The following is a 21,165-nucleotide window of genomic DNA, read 5'->3' as shown; positions in this document are numbered from 1 at the left end:
AGTTGCAGGCGGGCGGGTCTCTGCGTGGTGACGTTCCCAAAAAGCGGGCCGGACTCAGTCAGAACTCAGATGATGGGGGGATTATTCGGCGGTGCGGTGGATGTGGTTACTGTGGAGCGCTGCTGGCAGGGTTGACATCGCTATGAGCGCGCCGTCGTAGCTTGGCAGAGGGTGGCTGCGTACAGCATGGGCACCGGGGACTACATCTGCGTGACCCTGCGTGGTGGCGCACCGTGGGGGTTCAGCCTAAGACAGGGAGAGGGGGATATTTACAGACCTTTACTCGCTTCCCAGGTATTTATCTATTCTTTTTTTAATAAAATAAGCTTGGTGTATTACCAGGTAGTAACATACCTGTTAAGAAATAGCAATGAAAAAAAAAATTCCTAACTACTTATTGAAAATCTGTGAGGTGAAACTTTTTCTATTGGGTGCATTTTTGTGTGCTTTGGTCGTGTTTTGGTGAGAGATTCCTCAGCATCCTTATATGGGCAAGGCCAAAGAGAGAGTGCGAAGCTCAGGGCAGTGTGATCTTTCATGGGTTTGCAGAGGCTCTTGTAAGAAAACAAGGCATTATTCAGGATATGGACTAAACTGGGCAAGAGAAACGTGTGTGTGTGCGTCATGCACGGATGGAGATGAACTAAAAGTGATGAAGGTAGAGCTGAAACCTTTCCAAAAGGGTGAAGGTAAGAAGGAGGGAATAAACATAGCAGTATGTTAAGCATCAAGACTTTTTTAATGTGCAGCAGACTTTAAAAAAATAAAACAATATAGGCATGATCTCAGATTTTCATGGTATGATAACGCTCACAGTTTCATGATGTAAAACACAAAGGTCTAAAATAAATGCTTAGCATGATGTAATTGCTTTTATTTTTAAACCGTTATTAATCAACCCCTTGCTTGCCAACTTCGAAAACAACTTTGCTTTAACTGGGGTGGGACTCCTTCAGTTTCAACAACTTGGCCATTTGTGTTTTTTTTTTGTGACCAGAAGCATTTCCAAACAGCCAAATAGGTCTTTTGTCTAAACAAGGGAAACGCTACTCTTTCAGCCAGCTGAGCAGCAGAGTACAGCAACAAGTGGGAGAGGTGCATCACTACTGATCTATGTTTTAAAAAGCCAGAAAAACCTCCACACATTCTGGTACTTTCTGTCAGACCTTAAAGGGACTTTAAATAGTAGAAACAGTATGACAGAAAGTTTTAGGGGTTTTAAGGCTGGAACTTTTAAAGTGCCTTATACACCTTGGTACCAGTATCTGAACTGTGGTTTTAGCTTCCACAGCTTCACTGTCTGTGTTTTCACAGCTACCTTAAACATCTTTGAGCTAAAAATATGAAGTAAAATTTTTAGCAATTTTGAAATGGTAACTGTTTACAACACACCTTTAAACAGGTAACTACAAGTAACGTTTTTGTTTCTGCTCCTCTACTGTCCGTATTTTTTCATGAGTAAGAATACTTTCAGATGGTCAGATTGGTATTTCCTACATTTATGAGGGAAATAAAAGAAAAATCTTAAATATTTTGAACTCCAGTCTTCAAGTAAAACAACAAATAGCAGCACATAGCAAGAGAATAACAAAAAAATCTAGTCCTCTCCAAATTAATTGCTTTAGTGTTTCAGTATCTTTTGAAAAAGAAATACACAGCATCCAAATAACTTCTTGAAGACTGCTTTCTGATACTACAGTGCAGTCACAGTGGCAAAACCAGGTGCCTTTACCCTTGAGGAGATGCTGTGGCTCTATATATGGTATGGTAATGCAAGCTGCAGTGATCACTCATCAACTCGTTGTCAAAATACTGAAGATGGAAATGTTTTTGTTAAACTTGCAACATCAAAGCTGTAGTTGAAAGAAAAGCCTCAGAGACTGAAAAAAAAATGGCCAGGGATTATTTTTAGTGACAGATGAACATGCAATAATCAAATCATGATGTTTGTTTCTGACTTTCATTAAGAGTTTTCTGCCATTTAAGGTCACGTGTTCATATTTCTCCTTGGGAAACGGTCCATTTTACAGGCACCCAGATCTCTAAACAATGTTCAACAGAGAAGACTGTATTTTTCAGCATATTTTGGATACGTCTACCCCAGAGGTAACCAAAAGAATATGAAAATATAAACTCAGGAAAAATTATCTAAAACCTTTACAAATCATTTAATTTCCACCCATAAGTAAACAAATTCTGCACCCAGTCTCGCAAAATGCTGTGCCAAACACAGGGCCCCATATGGGGACAAAACTTCGTATTCCGAAAAGCTTATTTAAGTTTTACTTCCCCACTAAAATATTATGGTCCAATCATGGTGCTAAACACTGAGTTTGACTTCATCGGTTTGCTTGTCATCTGGAGATAAGTCTAAATCATCTGGAAGCCAGGACTCTATTAAGCTTTTATTTTTAGTGGAAAGGACACAAAGCCAGATCAGTAACCCAGGAGAAATATAAAGAATAGATTTTTGCTGTGTTTGGTCAAATTCTGCTGAATTCAGTGGGAGCAGTGTTTTGTTTTGTTTGCTCAGACTCAGTGAATGCTCAGAGCTGTGGAGAGGAGTGTAAGTGCATGACTTCTTAATTCTCCTTTCCTTATAAGGGAGGTTGTATTTTTCTTCTTATTGTGAGTCCTGGCTCCAAGTAGGAAGCTGATGAGGTCACTTTTTTAAAGCTACAGAAACAGCAAAGTATTTGAAACGAGATCTTTAAAAAAACTACTAGCTTAACAATGTTGCTGCCTAATTAGAAAGGTATTTCATCCTAGAATGGAACGTCAACATGGATCAGATCAGGTATAAAGCAAACTGTGAGACCTTAAATCTGCCAAATGTGTGTATTATTTACAATTGCATATCTCTACAGCAAAATCAGATTCCTAACATGGATAAATACTACTCTTTGCCTGGATTATTGAATTAAATGTGGACCAAGAGGCCTCTTGTTTTGGTTATTCAAGCCATAATAGTGCACCTTAGGAACCTTATTAAGCTATTAAAAAGTCAGCAAAATGCCACAGCTTCAGTCATTCAGGGGCGTTTTCCTGCTCCCCTTAACAACTTGAACTGCACAAGTAGACTCTGTACTTCTCTTCTGACAGAAAGTCATGAGGACTATGTGAAAACTTTTTTGTTTGTTTTGTTTTCACATGTAAGTAAATTAAGATTAGGTCTCCATAGCAGCTGAATCTGAATGATGCTAGAAAACAATAACGTTTGCTCTGACAGGCATAGTTTGGCCTTGGTCCAGTTTACCATACATCATGCTGGTTTCTGCAGACATCATGCTTTCCTCCCACAGGTAAAAAAGCATACTATGTTTGTTTTAGTAACTTTAAATGACTAGGGTGAGTGTGTACGGTTGCATATCTATGTCTTTGCTCCTTGATACACTGTGATGCGTCAACTTTGCCCAAAAACACTTTATTTAGGCTTAAGTAGATGCTTTATGTAGTTAAATTACCGTACCTTTTACAATGTTGATGCAAAACCAAAATGATTGAGTTTAGGAGGTGGTTCGGGCATCTGGGCCCTTTGGAGGCACATCCTACTGGGAAGAGATTCAGAACTCGCAGGAGGGATTACAGTATATACCCCGTCTGGCCACGGAATGCCTTGGGATTCCCTGAATGACCAGAACGATGTTGCTGCCGAGAGAGATATGTGGGGTTCCTTCCTTTACCTTTTGGATAATTAAACGACAATAAATGGATGGGATCAGGGCTGCAACGATTCATCCAATGATTCGCGTACCTCGATTATTACAATTCCTCGAGGCAAATTATCTGCTTCCGAAATTTGTTGTTTAGCGCCAGGTGTTCCCGCCGGATAATTATTTATGTTCCTCCCACTTCCGCTAGTGAGTTGTTGACGAACGCAAGTGCGCCTGAATAAACGTCCTCTTTCCCATTGACATGTCCAGGTTTTCGTCGTTATTTGTGGGTCTAGTGGACATCCTTAAATTGACTGGCGTGATGCGTGGAATAACCATAGCCTTTCTTCCGGTGCTGCTGCATAGTAGCTGGTTCGGAGTGAACGGCTGCGAAGAGCACGGCGTGTGACGCGGATAGACGGACGCATACGGAACAAACGCAATGAGCTGCGCTCTAGCAATGTGGCTAATGCTTAGCATGTGCAGCCCATATAGACGAAGCGGAAAATACATGTTATACCATCCTGGTCGCAACAAATGCATGGCGGAGACTGCTGTTTTGTACAAAGCTGACATAAGAGTTTCTGTGTATGACGAAAGCGCCAAACATAATTGACTTTGTCAGCCTGCTGCTTTATTATTTTTAGTTGAATGTCATTTCAAATTTTTGGATAATTTTTGTCCAGGTTGACTTAAAAGTGAACTATTTTTGTAAGTTAATTAATAGTTACGAATGCATAGAAAATTCGGCCCTATATTGATATCCGATATTAGTACTCCATTTATCAGAGCAAAGGAGGATGAATAACATCACACATTTCAGCTGTTTCAGGAAAAATAATATATAAAAACTTTTTTTAACGACTCCCTACTTGGTCTATCACATAAAATAGACCAAGTGAAATAGATTAAAGTTTTAGGGGTAAAAAAAAAAAAAAAAAAGTCCCAAAGAGTGTGAAAGCTGTAGCGCTTTGCAAGGTGATTTTGAATTGCAGTTTCAATCTGCCTAGTTGAAACTTGGAGAAAACATGTTTCCTTGGCATGTTTAATCAGAACCGTTCACAAAGACAGCCGTAAATGTGATTGTTTCTGGCAAGTCTTTACTTCCACAACAGTGGACACTGCTCCCCTGTCATCACCAGCTGTATTTACCCGTTAGATTTCCAAACAAATGACTCAGGCTTAGCTTTTATGAGCAGTAAATTTCAACCAGGACAGGGAGAGGGAAAAATGGGTCGGACTGTGTATATTTGGCTTCCAAGGAGAGCAGCGACAAACATTCTCCCTCCTTTTTTGGAGTTTGGATAGGTTACGGTTAGGTTCCAGCAGGACCCATCCTCCCTGTATTGAGGTGAGAGTCCTGATGGATCGCTGCGCCGACTGCCTTTTTAGGGTCTGTTTATCCAGTTGTAAAAACTGGAGATAAAGTCAAGGGGCTCATATTAAACCTACCAGCTGTATAACATAACATGTAAAACACTTTATTATAGTAACCAGGCTCAAGATTTTTTGAAATTTCCTTATGCAACACAAATTCCTTTGTGTTTGAGTTCGTTGTTTTTAGCAAAAATGTGAAATTCTGCATGCTATATTCAAGTGAATAAAAAATGGAGGCAACAATCCCAAAACGAGGAAAAAGCAGTTTCACTTATTCTATGCTATTCGCACGCCATCTAGTGACAAGTAAATGTTACTGCAACTATTGATGCAGTAACTATTGATTTTACTGCATCAAAAGAATGAGCCGTTGTTTAAGAAATACATCCATATCTTTCCCCGCATATCCTTGCACTATACAGTAATGGTAATTATTTAAAGTGTATTCAAAGTAATAAAATAGTTGAAGGCTACTGTACCGTTAAATGCTACTTTGCTGGATTTGTGTCCACTTAAACAAAGGAAGCCATTCATCTATCTATATACGTACTCGTGCTTAGTGTCACCAGTTAACTTTTTTATTCTCATGTCATAACAATTTTTTTTCGCTCTTGCTTACTGTATTGAACTCTTGAGGACATTTGAGTATGATCTTATTTAGATGAATATATATAATCATTTTACCTGTTTCCAAACCCCAATAAACCTACAAACAACTGCAGTCCTTGCACACCATACAAAATTTAAGAAGTTATGCTATTTGAAGTAGATAGGTCCTACATATCTAGATTTGTATCATCTAATTGTGTGGTACTAATATGATAATTTGTCTCCATATGTATGAGTGGCCTTTTCAGCTGATTTAATAGCTTATTGCAGCCTATTACAATTTCTTATTAATGAACCATTAGGTAGTAAGAACCGATTACTAGAAAATGAGGCCATCAGTCAATAGCTTAACTGGTTAAAGAAATGCCCTTTAAATGGATTTCCACTGTGTTGGCCTGCACAGACAGTAGGTACAGCATAGTACAGATTACAGTTCTTGTTTAAAAAAAAACTGCTCAAATAATAATTATGATGAGTAGATGTAAATTTTTGTGTTGTCATCTAATTTTAATAAAATTGGTGGAAATCATCCATATTAGCCCTTGAACACGATTTTCATATATGTTCACTGACATAATTAAGCTTCTTTGAGTACTTAGAAAAGTGCTATACAAATAAAATGTATTATTATTGCCATGTCAAAAGAAAAATACTAATATTTTCTTCTTTCTCATATATAACTTTAACTATAGTAAAAGGTTCTAATATGTAATCCTACATCTGTGTCTCTTTTAGCTCTTCCTTATTTCTCCCTCATCAATGTGTCGTACATCCTCACCTACCTTCTATATTTCTGCAACTTGGTTTGCAGAAATATAGAAAGTATTATATTTTGTTTCAGTTTTGCCCAGGTCTGGATAAGTATGAAAAGACAAATTAAGTTTTGGGAAAGATTTCATTGCCCTTCCTGGCACCTTTGTTGCCCTTCCTTCTTTGCTCCTTCCTGTTATTCCTTATGTCGCACCTCCATATCCTCATTCATTTTATTTCCCCTCATCCAGTATTTGAAGTTTTCAAATTCCATTATGCAAAAATGTATTTTGAACATTTTTATTTTATGTTTGAAACAAATTTAAAGAACAGAGAACTCTGTAAAAATCTTAAATTTTTATATACTTCTTAATAAGGTTTTAAACTCACATTGTTCAGAGGCAGTCTGACAGTGAAACAATTGTTGATTGATTGGGATGAGTGATAGCTAGCAGTTCTCACTTGTAGGTCATGTTCTCTTCCTCTGTTTGCACCAACTGTAACTGCAAGTTATGTTCATGCATGTTGATTCACTGTTATCAGATCAAATGTCATTTGATTGGAGATACATGTCATCTGATGGTGATTTTGTTCTCCTTGCTTTTTCCCTCTGCAGGTGGAAGATGGCAGTCGCGCCTACCTGGCTGGAGTCCAGGAGGGTGATGAGGTGGTGTCGATCAACGGAGAACCCTGCGCTGATCTCACGCTTTTGCAAGCTTTAGCACTCATCGAAACATCTACCAGCATCCTGCAGTTACTTCTGAAAAGGTTGTTCAGCCTTACCATAATTTGCTAAAATGAACAGTGACTGGCAAAAATAATACTTCAATTTTTGCTGCATAAATGAAAGCATAGAATATATTGTCAAAAGTATTCACTCATCTGTCTTCCTCCATACTTGTAGATGATCTTGTGTGGCATCTTATTCTTAATCCATTGAAGTTTGTGCTTAAATTTATCCCTAAGGTGATTTTTCATTTTGAAATCAGGCCTCTAGGCTGTAGTCAATTTTTTCTACATTACACTGGCTCATTCATTGTGTTGAAAGAGTCATTTCCAAACTGTTCTCTGTCAGTTTGAGAACAGTCAGTTTTTAGGATTATTCAAAATGTTATGGTATGCTAAGGCATTAAAATTCTATTTTACTGAAAACAGCTCCACACCATAATCCACTGTGCACCAGACTTTACACTAGGCACAATGCAGTCAGGCAAGTTCTTTCGTCCAGACAGCTAAAATGCCCTGACTTGTTCGTTGGTTTGCCACAAAGAGAGGCATGATTCATCTTTCCCGACAACACATAATTAGTGGTTTGGATAACAAAATAATAATATGTGTTTGTGTAAACTGTAGCATTTTATTACAAACATTTCAAATACAAGCTTCAGTGAGTCTGAAGAAACTCATTAAAGACTGAAGAGCTTTAATTGGCTTTCAAACTGCCTAAGCTTAAGAACATATTGTGAATCTGCACATAATACACCTCTATGATTAGTGATCAAAACTATTGTTCAAGAAGGGACAGTCGTCCTTATTAGGAGGCCCTCCAACCACAAAGAATTAGAACTCAACATTGAAGAAAATACTTTTGAAAGTTCTCTGGCTGAGTTAAAGTTGGACCTTATGTTTCGCAATGGTCTTTGCACTGACTGGCCAAATAGTTTGTATTGGCACTGGACACACTAACTTGACAGTACACTTAAACTTAGACATGTACGGTACTCAAATTATTATGGCTAATCTGTGAAAGACACCAATGTATGTATTCATATTACTATTTTTTTCTTTCTATTTATGTTGTGTATGCACAGTGTAACACCCCTTATAAGGGACCTGTATACATTTTACGTCTAGTAATATAAAATACATAAAGATATTGCCCTCTGTTTTATTTATAGATAAGATCTGGTCTCTTTAAAATCGCATTGACTGGAATTCACTGACCCCAGTATGATAATGACATTTTGTAATGCTCTTCACGGAGCTCATTTAAAGTGGAAATTAGTGCCAGTGAGGTGTAAATGTAATTACGTTTCACTTTATGGCTCTGACATTTTGGTTAAGGTTCAGACTGAGGATTTGGTCTATTTTATTGCTTTAACCATTTGTAACTTGCAACTTATTGCTTCTGCCTAAGTTCATGCATTCTGCCTAAGTGCTACTTTTTAGATATTTTTTCTGTCTTTTACAAATAAGAAAATAGTTTAAATTATTAAAATAGCAAAAATATTCTTTATGTTATTTTCATTAATGTTCTCCCTTTTTCCTTTCAAAGATGCAATTTCCTCCCATCTGAAGACAGCGACTCAGAAGGGCTGTCCCTTGGTGAAAAGGTCTCTTCAGATGAGAATTTAAAAAGCACCACCCTCCACATCATTTCCCCAAAGTCTGAAATCCCAAGGGAGGTCTACATATCTGATCCCCAAGGTAAGGTGCTCCATCGGGAGTTGGACAGCGACACAGAAGCTCTCCCCAGAGGTAAATTGTCAGATGATTTGGGAGGCCATGAGCTGGTTTTTAAGCACAACAAGGAAGTGCAACGATGCTGTACCCCAGGAGAATTTGTGGAGCTTCAGGTGTCCCTGTCTGACCAAACCTTGACGTATGGGGGCTGCACCTCTCTCGGGAGTGCTCGAGGGATTGAGGAGGACTTCTCAGCAATCGAACCCGTTCACACCATCTCATCCCACCATGTGCAATGCCCCGTTAGAGAGCCGCTTGGGCAGCATGGTGTGGTGGTCCGCGCTCCCACTGTGGAGGACATTTTTCAGCCACCAGATGCATCAGGAACGGGGAGGAGCACTCTTAGCGTGGGTGGCCCCGATGTCACCGAAAACATTGGGTCGCAAAGTGAAGAGGAGGAAGGAGGGGGACCCAGTCAGCCTGTTCCTGCGTCTTTCACTGTGTCATTCGAAATTCCATCGGACGAGGCAACTCTAGCAGAAGAGCAAGAAGACTCCGAATCAGAAGGGGATCAAGAAAAACCCAACAAGCATCGGGCAAAACACGCAAGTAAGTAACTTTGAAGAAACTTTTTTCTTTTTATACCATGTAGTATTACATCACTAAACTGTGTTTGTTAACATGTGTGCATTCCATAGACTGATGCCCTGTGTGTGTAAGCCTTAAAATAGGATGTCTCTTACTGCTCATGGAGGAGGAAGCTCATTCCTTTCAGTGAAAGCAGATATGACAAAACCAGAAAGGATATTTTTAAGAAGCATAAGATAAACTGTTAAACTTTTATAAATGAAAAAGAATGATTACACGTAACTCCAGTAAGTTTTTCAAACACTATAAACTTTATGGGGGGGAAATACATATAGTGAGGAGCTCTTCTGAGCTGTCTAAAAGACAGAAATATCACAAGAGCACACTGATGATGCCTGCAGAAGTGGCTCTTTGACAGACACCAGCATATGTCCCCTTCATCTGTTACCTGATCCTTTCAAACTGGGTGCTTTAACAGGGCTGAAAAAGTGCGGGTGTCGTTCACTCTCGTTGTCTTCTCCACCCTCTGGTTTCTCCTGCGTGAGCATTAAGAAGTAAGACTGTTTGATTTATTTTGTAGGAATAACTTTTCATTGTCAGTTGTTGCGTTGGTTATATGGTGTGAGTTGTTTGAGCAGGTGTCAGAAGTCTAAACAAAAAAGGAGCTACTTTAAAGTTACAAATAGCTACTTCTAAGGATGATCAGACTTAAATTTATTGCGTGCAAGTTATTTTTGTGGTTCATATTTTTGGCTTGTTTGTCTGAAAGGTTAATTTGATGTATGGCGTTGAATGCTTAGTGGGTGAACCAATAAAAACATTATATACGGGTCAGGAAATTTTACTGCTTCTTTCATATATTAATATTTTCTTATCACAAGCAGGACATTTTGTTTGAAATAAGAATATAAGCCATGATCATGCAAATGAAAAAGTTAGCTTATTTTATAGTTCATTGCATGTTTAAATAATTGCAACCATATTCTAAGAAAACACTTTAAATGTCTAAAATATAAGCCTTGTCCCATAATTTGAAGTCTTCTCTGGAGCACTGCTTGTGCTTCCAAGCTCATGTTGCACTTTGTCATACTGTCACTTAAATTACTCTCTCCTGTGTCCCAGTTTGTAATAATTATTTTCTTAGCTTTTCATGTACTTTGGAGGTTCCAGATGATTGCACTATAAAGCAATATTTTATGTCCCTGCCTTGATTTAGGTTTGGTACGTTCCCAAAACAATTTTGGGAACGTATCTCTTTTTCTACATAAGACTTTTTATGTAATCTCTGATATTTTTGCTACATTTCTTTTTTTTGTTTTTAGATTTTTTGTAAGTGATTAATAGCTTTATACTGAGATGCAATCTACTCAATATTAATATTTTCATTAATATTAATATTGCCAAATATATTTAATTTGGCAGTGTAATTGTCCTTTTTGCTGAATATGCTTTTTTATTTTCTACACAGGGCTCAGACGTAACGAGAGTCTGTCAGAGAAACAGGTGAAGGAGGCCAAATCCAAATGTAAACGTATCGCTCTCCTTCTGTCGGCCGCTCCTTCAAACCCCAATAATAAAGGGGTGTTGATGTTCAAGAAACATCGTCAGAGGGCCAAGAAATACACGCTTATAAGCTACGGCACAGGAGAGGACGAACCAGACTACAGTGACGAAGAAGACGAAGTGAACGGAGACGACAAGCAAGAAATTCCAGCTGGTGAATTTAGCTTTGAAGCTGCTATCGATTGTGAATCAAACGGGCCTTTTCTTTTGAATGCTCCAGGTAGTAAAGGCGTGCTAACTTTTAAGTTAGGAAAGAGTCTTGTTGAAATTAACAACAACTTGAACAACCAAGCTGAGATGGAATGTTTGCCTGAAACCAAAGGCAAGGGTGCAGCGATGTTTGCTCAAAGGCGTCAGAGGATGGATGAGATCACCGCTGAACATGAGGAACTCCGGCGTCAAGGACTACCTGTGGAAGCAGTGCAAGAGTTGGAGAAGAAGGTAACGGAGCAGTCCTACATCCAGTCCGCAACAGAGGGTCATGGTTATTTGGATGTGAATATGCACCAACAAAAACAACAGCAGTACCAGCAATATCAGGAGCAACAGTATTATGAGCAACAGCAAAACTACCAACAGCAGCAACAGTATCAACAATATCAGCAGCAGCAGTATGAGCAACAACAATACAAGCAACAGCTACTGTATAAGCAACAGCAACAATATCAAGAGCACCAGCAAATGCAGCAGTATTCTACAAATATCAATGGTACAGTCCAGCATCAAACTAATGAAATTCAGAGTTCTTACAACAATCGTACTGCCAAACCTTTCACAACAGAAAACATGGTGGCAACAACTTATTCTCATGGAGCAAGTGGGACCAATCAAGATTCTGTTGGCCAAGGAGAGCAGATAGCTTCCCGTGATGAGCGCATTTCTACTCCTGCAATTAGGACAGGCCTGCTGTCGGACTCTAGGATAAAGACTACCGGCAAGCCTATGTTTACTTTTAAAGAGGCCCCAAAAGTATCACCTAACCCTGCATTGCTGAACCTTCTCAATAGAAGTGACAAAAAAGGTTTTGAGTCTGGTCCTGAAGAAGACTATCTTAGCCTTGGAGCGGAAGCTTGCAATTTCCTCCAGTCCCAAAGACTTAAACCTAAGATTCCTCCACCAGTTGCGCCAAAGCCTTTGATCAACCCCAACTCTCCTCCTTGGTCTGCTCAGATAGAAGCAGCCAACCAGGACATGCCTCAATGTGCTGAAAATAGTCTGTCCACACCTGCTGCAGCCCCCACCACAGAAACTGCCCTTGCTCAAGAACTAGAGCCAACTCCTGCACCTGTCCCTGACCCCTCTACCCTTCCTACCCCTGAGGAAACCACTTCCAATCCCACCCCAGCTGAACAGCATTCATGGACTCTCCCTGAACCAGAGTCTCAACAGCAGCCTGCACAAGTGACATCTCAAGAGACACATGGCCAAGTCATTTCTGCTCAGCATTGTGAGTCCTCTCAAATGGCCACCTGGGGTTCAGTACAGGTACAAGCACATCAACAGTCAGCTGCTTGTCCATGGCAATCAGCCCAAGTACAACCTCAGAACCCACCTCCAAGTCAGTCCCCACCACAGCCACCATGGGTAACACGTCAGTCTACTCAAAGCCAAACGCAGATTCAACTAAGCTCAAATACTTGGACCCCTCAGGGGCAACCATCCTGGACTCCGCATGAAGAGCAAGCACAACCTCAGACAAACGCTCAACCATCCTGGGCCCAGCCTCAAGAGCAGCTTCAGTCCCATCCACAGGTTCAGCCACCATGGACTCTCATGAAGGAGAAGCAACACTTGCAGCAAACACAGGCATCCTGGAGTCAAGCCCAAGAACCAGTACAGACACAACCCCAGAATCAATGGATTCAGCCTCCCCATGCAGACTCTCAACAGCAACTGGCATGGGTTCAACAACCTCAGCAAAAATCTCAAGTACAGCCACCATGGGTTCAACAAGTTCAGCCAGAAATACAACCACAACCCCCTTGGGTTCAACAAGTTCAACCAGAAGCACAGCCACAACCATCTTGGGGACAACAACAACATCATCAGGCAGTCCCACAAGCATGGGCAAATGCCCAAGTTCCAGGTCAGCCTCAACCACCCTGGGTCTCAACTCCACCTCAACCTCAACCTCCTGCCAATCCATGGGCACAATCGCAAACACAAGCCCAAACTCAGCCACCATGGATGAATGCAGCTCAGGTACAACCTCAAGCACAGGTTCAAGTTAATCTGAATCCATGGGCACCAGTTCCTGCACATACTCCATCTCAGACATCATGGGCTCCACAACCCCCAGAACATGGTGGTGAGCAACCTATAAATTCATGGGCTCAGGACCAAAGTCAGGCCCAACATCAGCCACCCTGGGCTCAATCAGTTCCTTCACCGCCCACACCCCAGTCCAACTGGCAACAGTCCCTTTCAAATACATCTCAACAACCACAACTCAATACATGGCCATCAGCTCAAGCCCAGCCCCCAACACCAGTTAATGACTGGCGACCACAGCTACAGCAATCATCTTTGAATGTTCCATTGTCTACAGTAAACAGACAACCTTCTCCTAAACCATGGCACCCACCACAAAACCAGACTCCTCCCCCTCCACCACGGCGAATGTACTCTTATGCTGTTGGTCAAAAAGCTGCATCGCCTGTCAACCCAATGGCCACTGTCTTGAATCCTAAATTGTCCCAGGGTCCAGCTTTTGAGATGCCAGTGGTCAAAGGAAAAGGGGCTGACATGTTTGCTAAGAGGCAATCTCGCATGGAGAAGTTTGTTGTGGACTCTGAGACTGTGGAAGCCAACAAAGCAAGTCGTTCAACATCACCAGCTGCATCCTTACCAAATGAATGGAAGTATACACCTAATGTACGTGCTCCGCCTCCCAGGGCTTACAATCCTATTCAATCTCCTTTTTATCCCCCAGCAGCAACAAAACAGCCCCCTGCAAGTAGTCCTTCAATCAAAGCAAAGAAAAAAGACCAGGAGAAACCAACACCTGCCCCTAAACCACTGAATGTTATTGATGTCATGAAGCATCAACCATATAAACTAGATTCTTCACTCTTTATCTTTGGTACAGGAGCAGAGGCTGCTAAGCCCCCTGTACCAAAGCCCAGCTCACCTCCTAACTCACTTCTTGACAGCCAAACAATTAGATATGATCAAATGGCTCCTGCGCAACAAGTTGGACCATTTACTCCTCCATATCCCCCCCAAGGGTATGGGATACCCATGCAGCCTGTAATGCATGATCCCCACTACCAGCAAGCCCAAGGTAATATTTATCCTTATCAGCCATCTCCGGGTAGTCCATACCAACAAGAATATAACCAGCAGTATCTGCAGGCTGTTCCACCAACTTATCATCCCCAAACCCCTCAGCCTTTAAACCATCCCTACCAACAGGCTGCTTACCAGCCAGCCAGCAGCCCTCCCTATCTGGCAACTCCATCAGTACCATACAAAGCACTGCCTACTAATAGCTACATAGCCCCAAGTTTTCCTGTGGCTGCTAGGCCTGAATCTGTAACTGGTGGTGGTACTGGAGCTGCCCCCAAGCCTAAATTTACTGCTAACAAGAGCTCAGCTCAGGTGTGGAAGCCAACATTGGTTGAAAAAGAGTGATTCTCATAGGCAAATGGCAGGTTCATTGCCTAGTTGTGTCAAAACAGTGCACTTACAATACACTGGCCAGTGGAAGACTTGAAAAGCACATTGTATAAACTTATTCAAGCAGTCAATGTCTCTGACCTGTTGGCTTTCTATTGTTGTAGAACAAAGTGTGTCAGATCACAATTGTTCAGCACTTACTTAAATTAGTTCAGTAGCACATTAAGACCTTTAGGTTACCCACAAGAGGGTCAGCAAAGGTTGATGTTTTTTATACTAAACAAATGCAGTTTTGTGCAAATCTAACTTGATGATGTTAGGAATGTAGGGGAGTATTTTGGTCAGAATAGGAAGAAAGCAAGAAGAAGGGGTCAGAAGTGAATGGTGTATGGACTGAGAAAAAGGTTTAATTTAGCAAATATGAGATTGCTGAGTTTTATATAGTAAACTAATAAAAGTGTCTTAAAAGAAAATCAAATCTAAAAAAAAATGTAAAATTAAGCAGTTGAAGGAATGGTGCAGTGGGAGAAGGGTATGGTTTGTATGCAGTAATACATAATCAATAAAATCAAGTAATGACATTGGCAAGCAACTTTACTTATGTAGGTCAACTTAAGCTCATGAGACACAGAAACTCTTTGTGATAATTAAAAAAAGATTGCTTAAAATAACTTTAAAAGATTATTAATTCGGGGGTAGCGAGGTTGTGTTTCTGGTTGTGTATTTTAATTTTATGTTGTTGTTTTTTTCATGTCTCCTTCTTAGGCAGATTGGTGTTATTTTAAACTCCTTACCAGCTGTTGCGTCATGTTAGATTCTATATTTAAAGTGCCTTAAGAGAAGTCCAGTTCTGAGGTCCACATACTATTGTAGGCTTAGATTTCAGCCCATGCAACTGAAAGCTACTATCATTCAAACTTTCACATGTCTGTGTTAATGCATCTTTCCCCCATCTTTCAACAATATAATATGGTTGCATCAGAATTAATTTTCAAAATAGAATTAATGAAGGTGTAGGTTTATGAGTAAAACTGAGTTAGATGTATATTTGGTGCAGGGCTTCTTCTTCTCTTGTTTTTGTTTTTCTCTCTTCATTGTGCACTTTATGTATGATTTACTGCAGTGCCATTAAACTATCTCTTTTTCGTGTTTGGTTTCCCTTTTCTTCTCCTTTGGGTATTCTTTATGTTTTACTTTCTATTCCCAACTTTTTCTTCTGATCATGTTTTCCATCTATGCTATAAAAAGCAATGAATAGTGCTATGTCTTGGTTTTACTCTGGTGATCTCCTAAAAAGACTTTGTCAGAAACTTCTGACCATCCCAATAAGCTGGTTTTGTAAAAGTTAGGCAGGTTTGTGCTTCAGAAGCACATTCCTGTAGAATGACAACCTGATGATGTTTTTATGAGAGGATTAATAGTTGATTTCAGTATGGTCTCATTAGGAGAGGAGGTCAAGTGTGTCATGCATTTTTCAAAAGATGAGCTATTTCTTATTTAGGACTTTTACATCACATGTCTCTTCACTTTGATCTTATAGTGTCCATACAAGAAAGAACAAAGAAAAGAAAATATTTTAGAAATTTAAGTTTGGAATTGATGGGCTTTTTTTTGTTTGAAAACTCTCTTATCTCTCTTATCTTGTACATCACGTTTTAATCTCTTACACATTTCTGCCACATTTCCAAAATCCACTATGTTAATGTTACCCAGACAGGGAGATGCAAACCCAGATATAGAGTCACTGGGTAGTTTATTAATATACTCAATTGCTAATGTAGAATAACAGTACATGTACTGCAAAACTTTTAAATTATGTATTATTTTTTAATATTCTTTTTCCAAGGAGCCAGAATTTCTTATAATTTCATTTTCAAAAGAATTAAAGCCCCTTAAACTTTTGCACATTTTGTTTCATTACAACCCATAACTTTAATGTACTATATTGGCATGTGATGTGACAGAGTATCATAAAGCCACGTGCAATTGTGAAATAGATGGAAAGTGGTGCAGTCTTTTCTTACTTTCTTTACAAACAAAATCTGAAAAGTTTGGAGTCAACAATTTTTCTCTTTTTGCCAACAAATTTTAAAATCGTGTCATTTTCCTTTCACTTCACAATTTCACAACCACATATGGTTCAAAAGATATACATATTTAGGCAGGCTCCTTTGTCTGGATTGAGAGTTCTCCAGGCTTTCTGACAATTTTTGAGAGTTTTTCTTCTGACTTTGGCTTCATTTTCTATTGTTTTCACTTACTTGCCATTGTTTTCCAAACCTCAGAACACTGATCTATGAATCATTAGGCATAAAATGATCCATAGATCCACAAAGCCTGTGTTTTCATTACATAGCAAATAACTGAGTAAACATAATTTTAGGTGTACCTTGGCTTTTAGGCTTACCTTGCATCATTTTGAGTAAGAAAGACACCTCTGACATCTTATTCTCTTGCTGTTGAACTGTCATCACTGCAGAGACATTTACTGCTCTTCAAAATAAGAGACGTGTAATATCTTATAACCAGTGAGGTGACGTTCAAAGAGCTGTAGGCTGAAACTTCTCATACAGTAGATCACGGATGTCAAAATCCATTCCTAAAGGGCTTGTGTCCTGCAACTTTTGAATGTGTTTTAAGTCCAACACATCTGAATCGAATAACTGAATCAACTCATGACTTCAAACCTTCAAAGTTCAGTTGATGACATAATTATGTGAATCAAGTGTGTTGATGCAGAGACATGTCAAAAGGATGCAGAACACCGCCCCTTGAGGACTGGATTTTGACTGAAGGATAATGCATTTCTCAGGGTCTGTTGCAATATTTTTGCTATTTCTTAGGCTTGACTTTCATTGCCTTTTTAACTCTTCATCAACTTCTTCTGCTTGATGAAATCTTTAGTTTCAAACAGGGGTGTTTTTCTCTTTTATTTTTTGTACTTTCACATATTTTGCTTTCCCCCTGTTATTCTTGAACTTTCTTCTTTCCCAAATATAGCCTGTGTTTCTGACAGTACATAAGACTCACCAGAAGATGGCAGCACCCACCGTTTGTTTGGTTCACTTTTTCACAGACTGTACTGTAATCAAGGAGCCTATGAGAAGCATAGGAGTGCCTATTCATCTCAGACCACCCTTCACTGTTATCCCTTTGACACATATTAATTAAAGGGCAGACAGTAGCATTAATCAGTGGAGTGCCACAAGTATGAAGTCTAGCAAAACAAGTTCACTGAATACAGTCTAAAGAGGGCCTGATCTTTAGCTGCTTGAGACATAAGGTTAGCCTATTATGTTCTGATAAAAATGGTTATTGTAGCCTACAAGTGCATTTAGTTTATTATTTCTAATCATGAAATACAACCCTTATGAGAAACATTTTAATAAGGATTTGCTTAGTTGCTAATGTTTTCTGAGTCAATTTGCAGCCAAGCCCCATAAAAATATGCCTTTACTAAAATAAGCCTCTATGAATTCCTCTCTACAGGCAACTGGCAGGGGCTACACCCTTTCTCCACCAGCCAGGGTGCCATTCACAGGCCAGATTTCGGCGTCTGCTTCTTCCTCTCCCAAGCCTCCAACCCGAGCCTCCACCAACCTCCCGGTGAGGCAGACATCCCGTTTGGACAAAGGCTTCAAACCCCTCACCCCCTGGGAAGCCGCCTCCCGCCATCCCCTGGGTCTGGTAGACGAAGCCTTTGCTTTTCAAGATCTGCAGCATGCTCTTGCCTCAAATGTCCACTTTGCTGCCCGGCGTAAAATCCTACCTGAGCCACCTGTAGAGTGGAAAGGAAGAATCTGTTACACAACCCAACCGAAACCAGGCAGCCGGACTTGGAGCCAAAGCAGCAATCAAAGCCGAGCTCTGATTCCATCGTTCGTGTCTCCGTCGAGGAGCCCTGCCTCCAGCCCAGTTGGCCTGCAAGGTTACAGGTCGCTGCCAAGGCAGTGGCAGCCTCAGAAGTACGTGGTCGAGGCTAACCAGAGACACTCTGTGTCTTCATCTGAGAGGCCAACATACATGTCTGCATACCCCAGCAATACCTGGAGCTGGAGGCGGTAGAATACAGCCGAGACGTTTGGTAACGAGTGTCTCATCCCATATCCTTTTCACCTCTGAACAAAACAAGCCAGTAGATGAGAGATTGTGTGACAGTTTAGCTTTCAAAACGATAATTTAATGTTTCACTTATTGTTTCATCAAATAAGTGACAATGCATGCTACAGTTAAATGAAGAAAAAGGTGATTAACACAACTAGCTTATATGAATGTAAATAAAGGATATCTGTAACATTCAGTTGGATTCTAACTAGACTGAGTCAGAGACTTCTACAACTATTGGCACCTCCTGGTTAAGATGTGCACAAAATCCATAAAAAACATGGTTTTGTTCTCTTACTGTGATCTTTGGATGTTTTTTAACTCCCACAGCATCGTCCACATTGTGCTTGGTCTTCTTACCCCGATGCGCCCATCACTCTGGAACAGGGTAAATCTGGACTCATCAGACCACATGACCCTCTTCCATTCCTCCAGAGTCCAATCTTTATGCTCCCTAGCAAACTGAAGCCTTTTTTTCTGGTTAGCCTTACTGATTAGAGGTTTTCTTACGGCTACACAGCTGTTCAATCCCAACCCCTGGAGTTCCCTTCGCATTGTGCGTGTGGAAATGCTTTTGCGTTCACAATTAAACATACTCCTGAGTTCTGCTGTTGTTTTTCTTCGATTTGATTTGACCAAACGTTTAAGTAATCGCCCATCACGATCATTCAGGATTTTTTTTCCGACCACATTTCTTCCTGGAAGACGATGGTTCCCCACCATCCTTCCAGTTTTTAATGATGCGTTGGACAGTTCTTAACCCAATTCTAGTAGTTTCTGCAATCTCCTTAGATGTTTTCTCTGCTTGATGCATGCCAATGATTTGACCTTTCTTAAACAGACTAACGTCTTTTCCACGACCACAGGATGTGTCTTTTGCCATGGTTGTTTAAGAAATGAGGAGTTACTCATTGCATCAGCTGGGGTTAAATAACTTGTTGCCAGCTGAAAGATAATCGCCTATGCAGTACTTATCCAATAGGAGGCTTGTACCTATTTGCTTAGTTAAATCCAGATGGCGACTTTTTTTTTTGGCCAGGCAGTGTATATCTGGGTGCTTTTCCAGCCTCGTTTTTCACAGTTTCGGTTCTTTTAAACTTGTCAATCATTGCTCTTCCTGTAGATGAGGGCAACTTTAAATAAGAAGCTTTTTTCTTGATAATTTTTTATTATTAAGTACACATCTATCGTACTTGAATGGCATGTTCTCTTGTTTTTCCAATGTTGAAGAGTAGCAAAGAGAAAGTGGGTACTGCCATGTTTTACATATACACTGCAGCAAAAGAAAGTGTTTGCTTTCCAAATTCTTTTCAGGTTTGCTTTTCTGTCATTTTAATATATGAGACAACTGGAGTAAATACAGTAAAGGCAGTTTTTAAATACTAATATACAAGATTTTGTAAATTACAAATGAAAAGTTCCTACATACTGATCAACTTTTAAAAAAAGTAAATTGTACATTAAGAAGATGCTTCAGTTACAGTTCTTTTATAAATTATTAGGTCTACAGTGAACTATTGTGCAGATGATTGTGTAAAAAAACCCCAAATATATTTGTGAGGCAATTAAATATTAACTTATTTTTTAAGCTTTTCCATCTTTACCAGGAGGGGCAGTAATATTTAAGAAATGTGTACCTTGTTGAAGGAATGAGTATGTTGGTTAGAAGAGATGTATGAGTGAGGATGGACATCCATCAGCTACGTTCAGCTTTGTTATAGAAGATGATTTGGACAAATTGATATAAGCATGAGAGATTAGAAAAGATGTCAATAACTGTGCGTTGTCACCATAATTAAATAACCGCAACAGCTAATTTTCGATATTTATTGTTAGTCTTAACTTGTTCCACTTGAGTTTGGACAGGACAAATTCAACATTCTCTTGGGTCCAGAAATGATGAGTTATTTCCACACTAAAGAATGTAAAATGAGGCATATTTTTTGTTTGTCACTCAGTTTCCCATAGAGAAATGCACAACCAAAATATAGTAATGTCTGTACATTATTGGAATTATTTGTGACACTCAAAAACAAAACCGACCACATGGAGCACAACACACAATACATTTGGAAAGGCACTACCATGCTATATAAGGTCTTTTAATTTCAGACTTTTCCTTCACCCTTAAGGATCTGCTTACTCCTCTTCAGGGTTGCGGCTGGGTCTCCAAGCATTCAGTAGGTGAGAGGAGGGGTACACCACAGTTTGTCAGTCCATCACTGAATCCTCCACACAGTTTCTGTTTCTTGTTGGATATATTTCAATGTCTAAAAACTTTTCTTAGATGGATCTTAATCTAAAGAAATTTAACACATTTTGTGAAACATAAAATGCTTTCACATTAATTATATTATGTGTTCATGTATTCCACAGTGTGTGTGTGTGTGTGCTTTTTTTCATACAAAATGTTTACTTGACCATCTTGGGATGAAGGTCCAATCCTTTAAACACAGTCTATAAATGTACAATTGTGGTTTAATAGGTATTAGCAGAATTA

General features: G+C 39.7%; 1 protein-coding gene across 2 annotated transcripts; it reads left to right on the top strand.

The window, feature by feature from the left end:
• Positions 1 to 87: 87 nt before the first annotated feature.
• synpo2a (synaptopodin 2a) lies at positions 88 to 19,065 on the top strand. 2 transcript variants are annotated; one of them, XM_032583348.1, is made up of 5 exons: positions 88 to 294; positions 7,006 to 7,157; positions 8,665 to 9,401; positions 10,849 to 13,817; positions 18,051 to 19,065. In XM_032583348.1, the coding sequence occupies exons 1-5, from the start codon at positions 187 to 189 to the stop codon at positions 18,624 to 18,626; spliced, it is 4,542 nt and encodes a 1,513-aa protein (XP_032439239.1). In that variant the 5' UTR covers positions 88 to 186; the 3' UTR covers positions 18,627 to 19,065. The 2 variants fall into 2 exon arrangements, with proteins under 2 accessions (XP_032439239.1, XP_032439238.1); XM_032583347.1 differs by lacking the exon at positions 18,051 to 19,065 and having other exon boundaries at positions 91 to 294; positions 10,849 to 15,710.
• The last annotated feature ends 2,100 nt before the right edge of the window (positions 19,066 to 21,165 follow it).

Source organism: Xiphophorus hellerii, chromosome 14 (genome assembly GCF_003331165.1).
Source record: "Xiphophorus hellerii strain 12219 chromosome 14, Xiphophorus_hellerii-4.1, whole genome shotgun sequence".
Lineage (NCBI taxonomy): Eukaryota > Metazoa > Chordata > Actinopteri > Cyprinodontiformes > Poeciliidae > Xiphophorus > Xiphophorus hellerii.
This window is presented reverse-complemented; position numbering and strand designations above follow the sequence as displayed.

What these genes read in the sequence shown, in the direction of transcription:
- synpo2a (XM_032583347.1), top strand. Translation starts at nt 187, where the DNA reads ATGGGCACCGGGGACTACATCTGCGTGACCCTGCGTGGTGGCGCACCG. An exon ending in GACCTTTACTCGCTTCCCAG is followed by an intron (nt 295 to 7,005) that starts GTATTTATCTAT and finishes TTCCCTCTGCAG; the next exon opens with GTGGAAGATGGCAGTCGCGC. An exon ending in GCATCGGGCAAAACACGCAA is followed by an intron (nt 9,402 to 10,848) that starts GTAAGTAACTTT and finishes TTTTCTACACAG; the next exon opens with GGCTCAGACGTAACGAGAGT.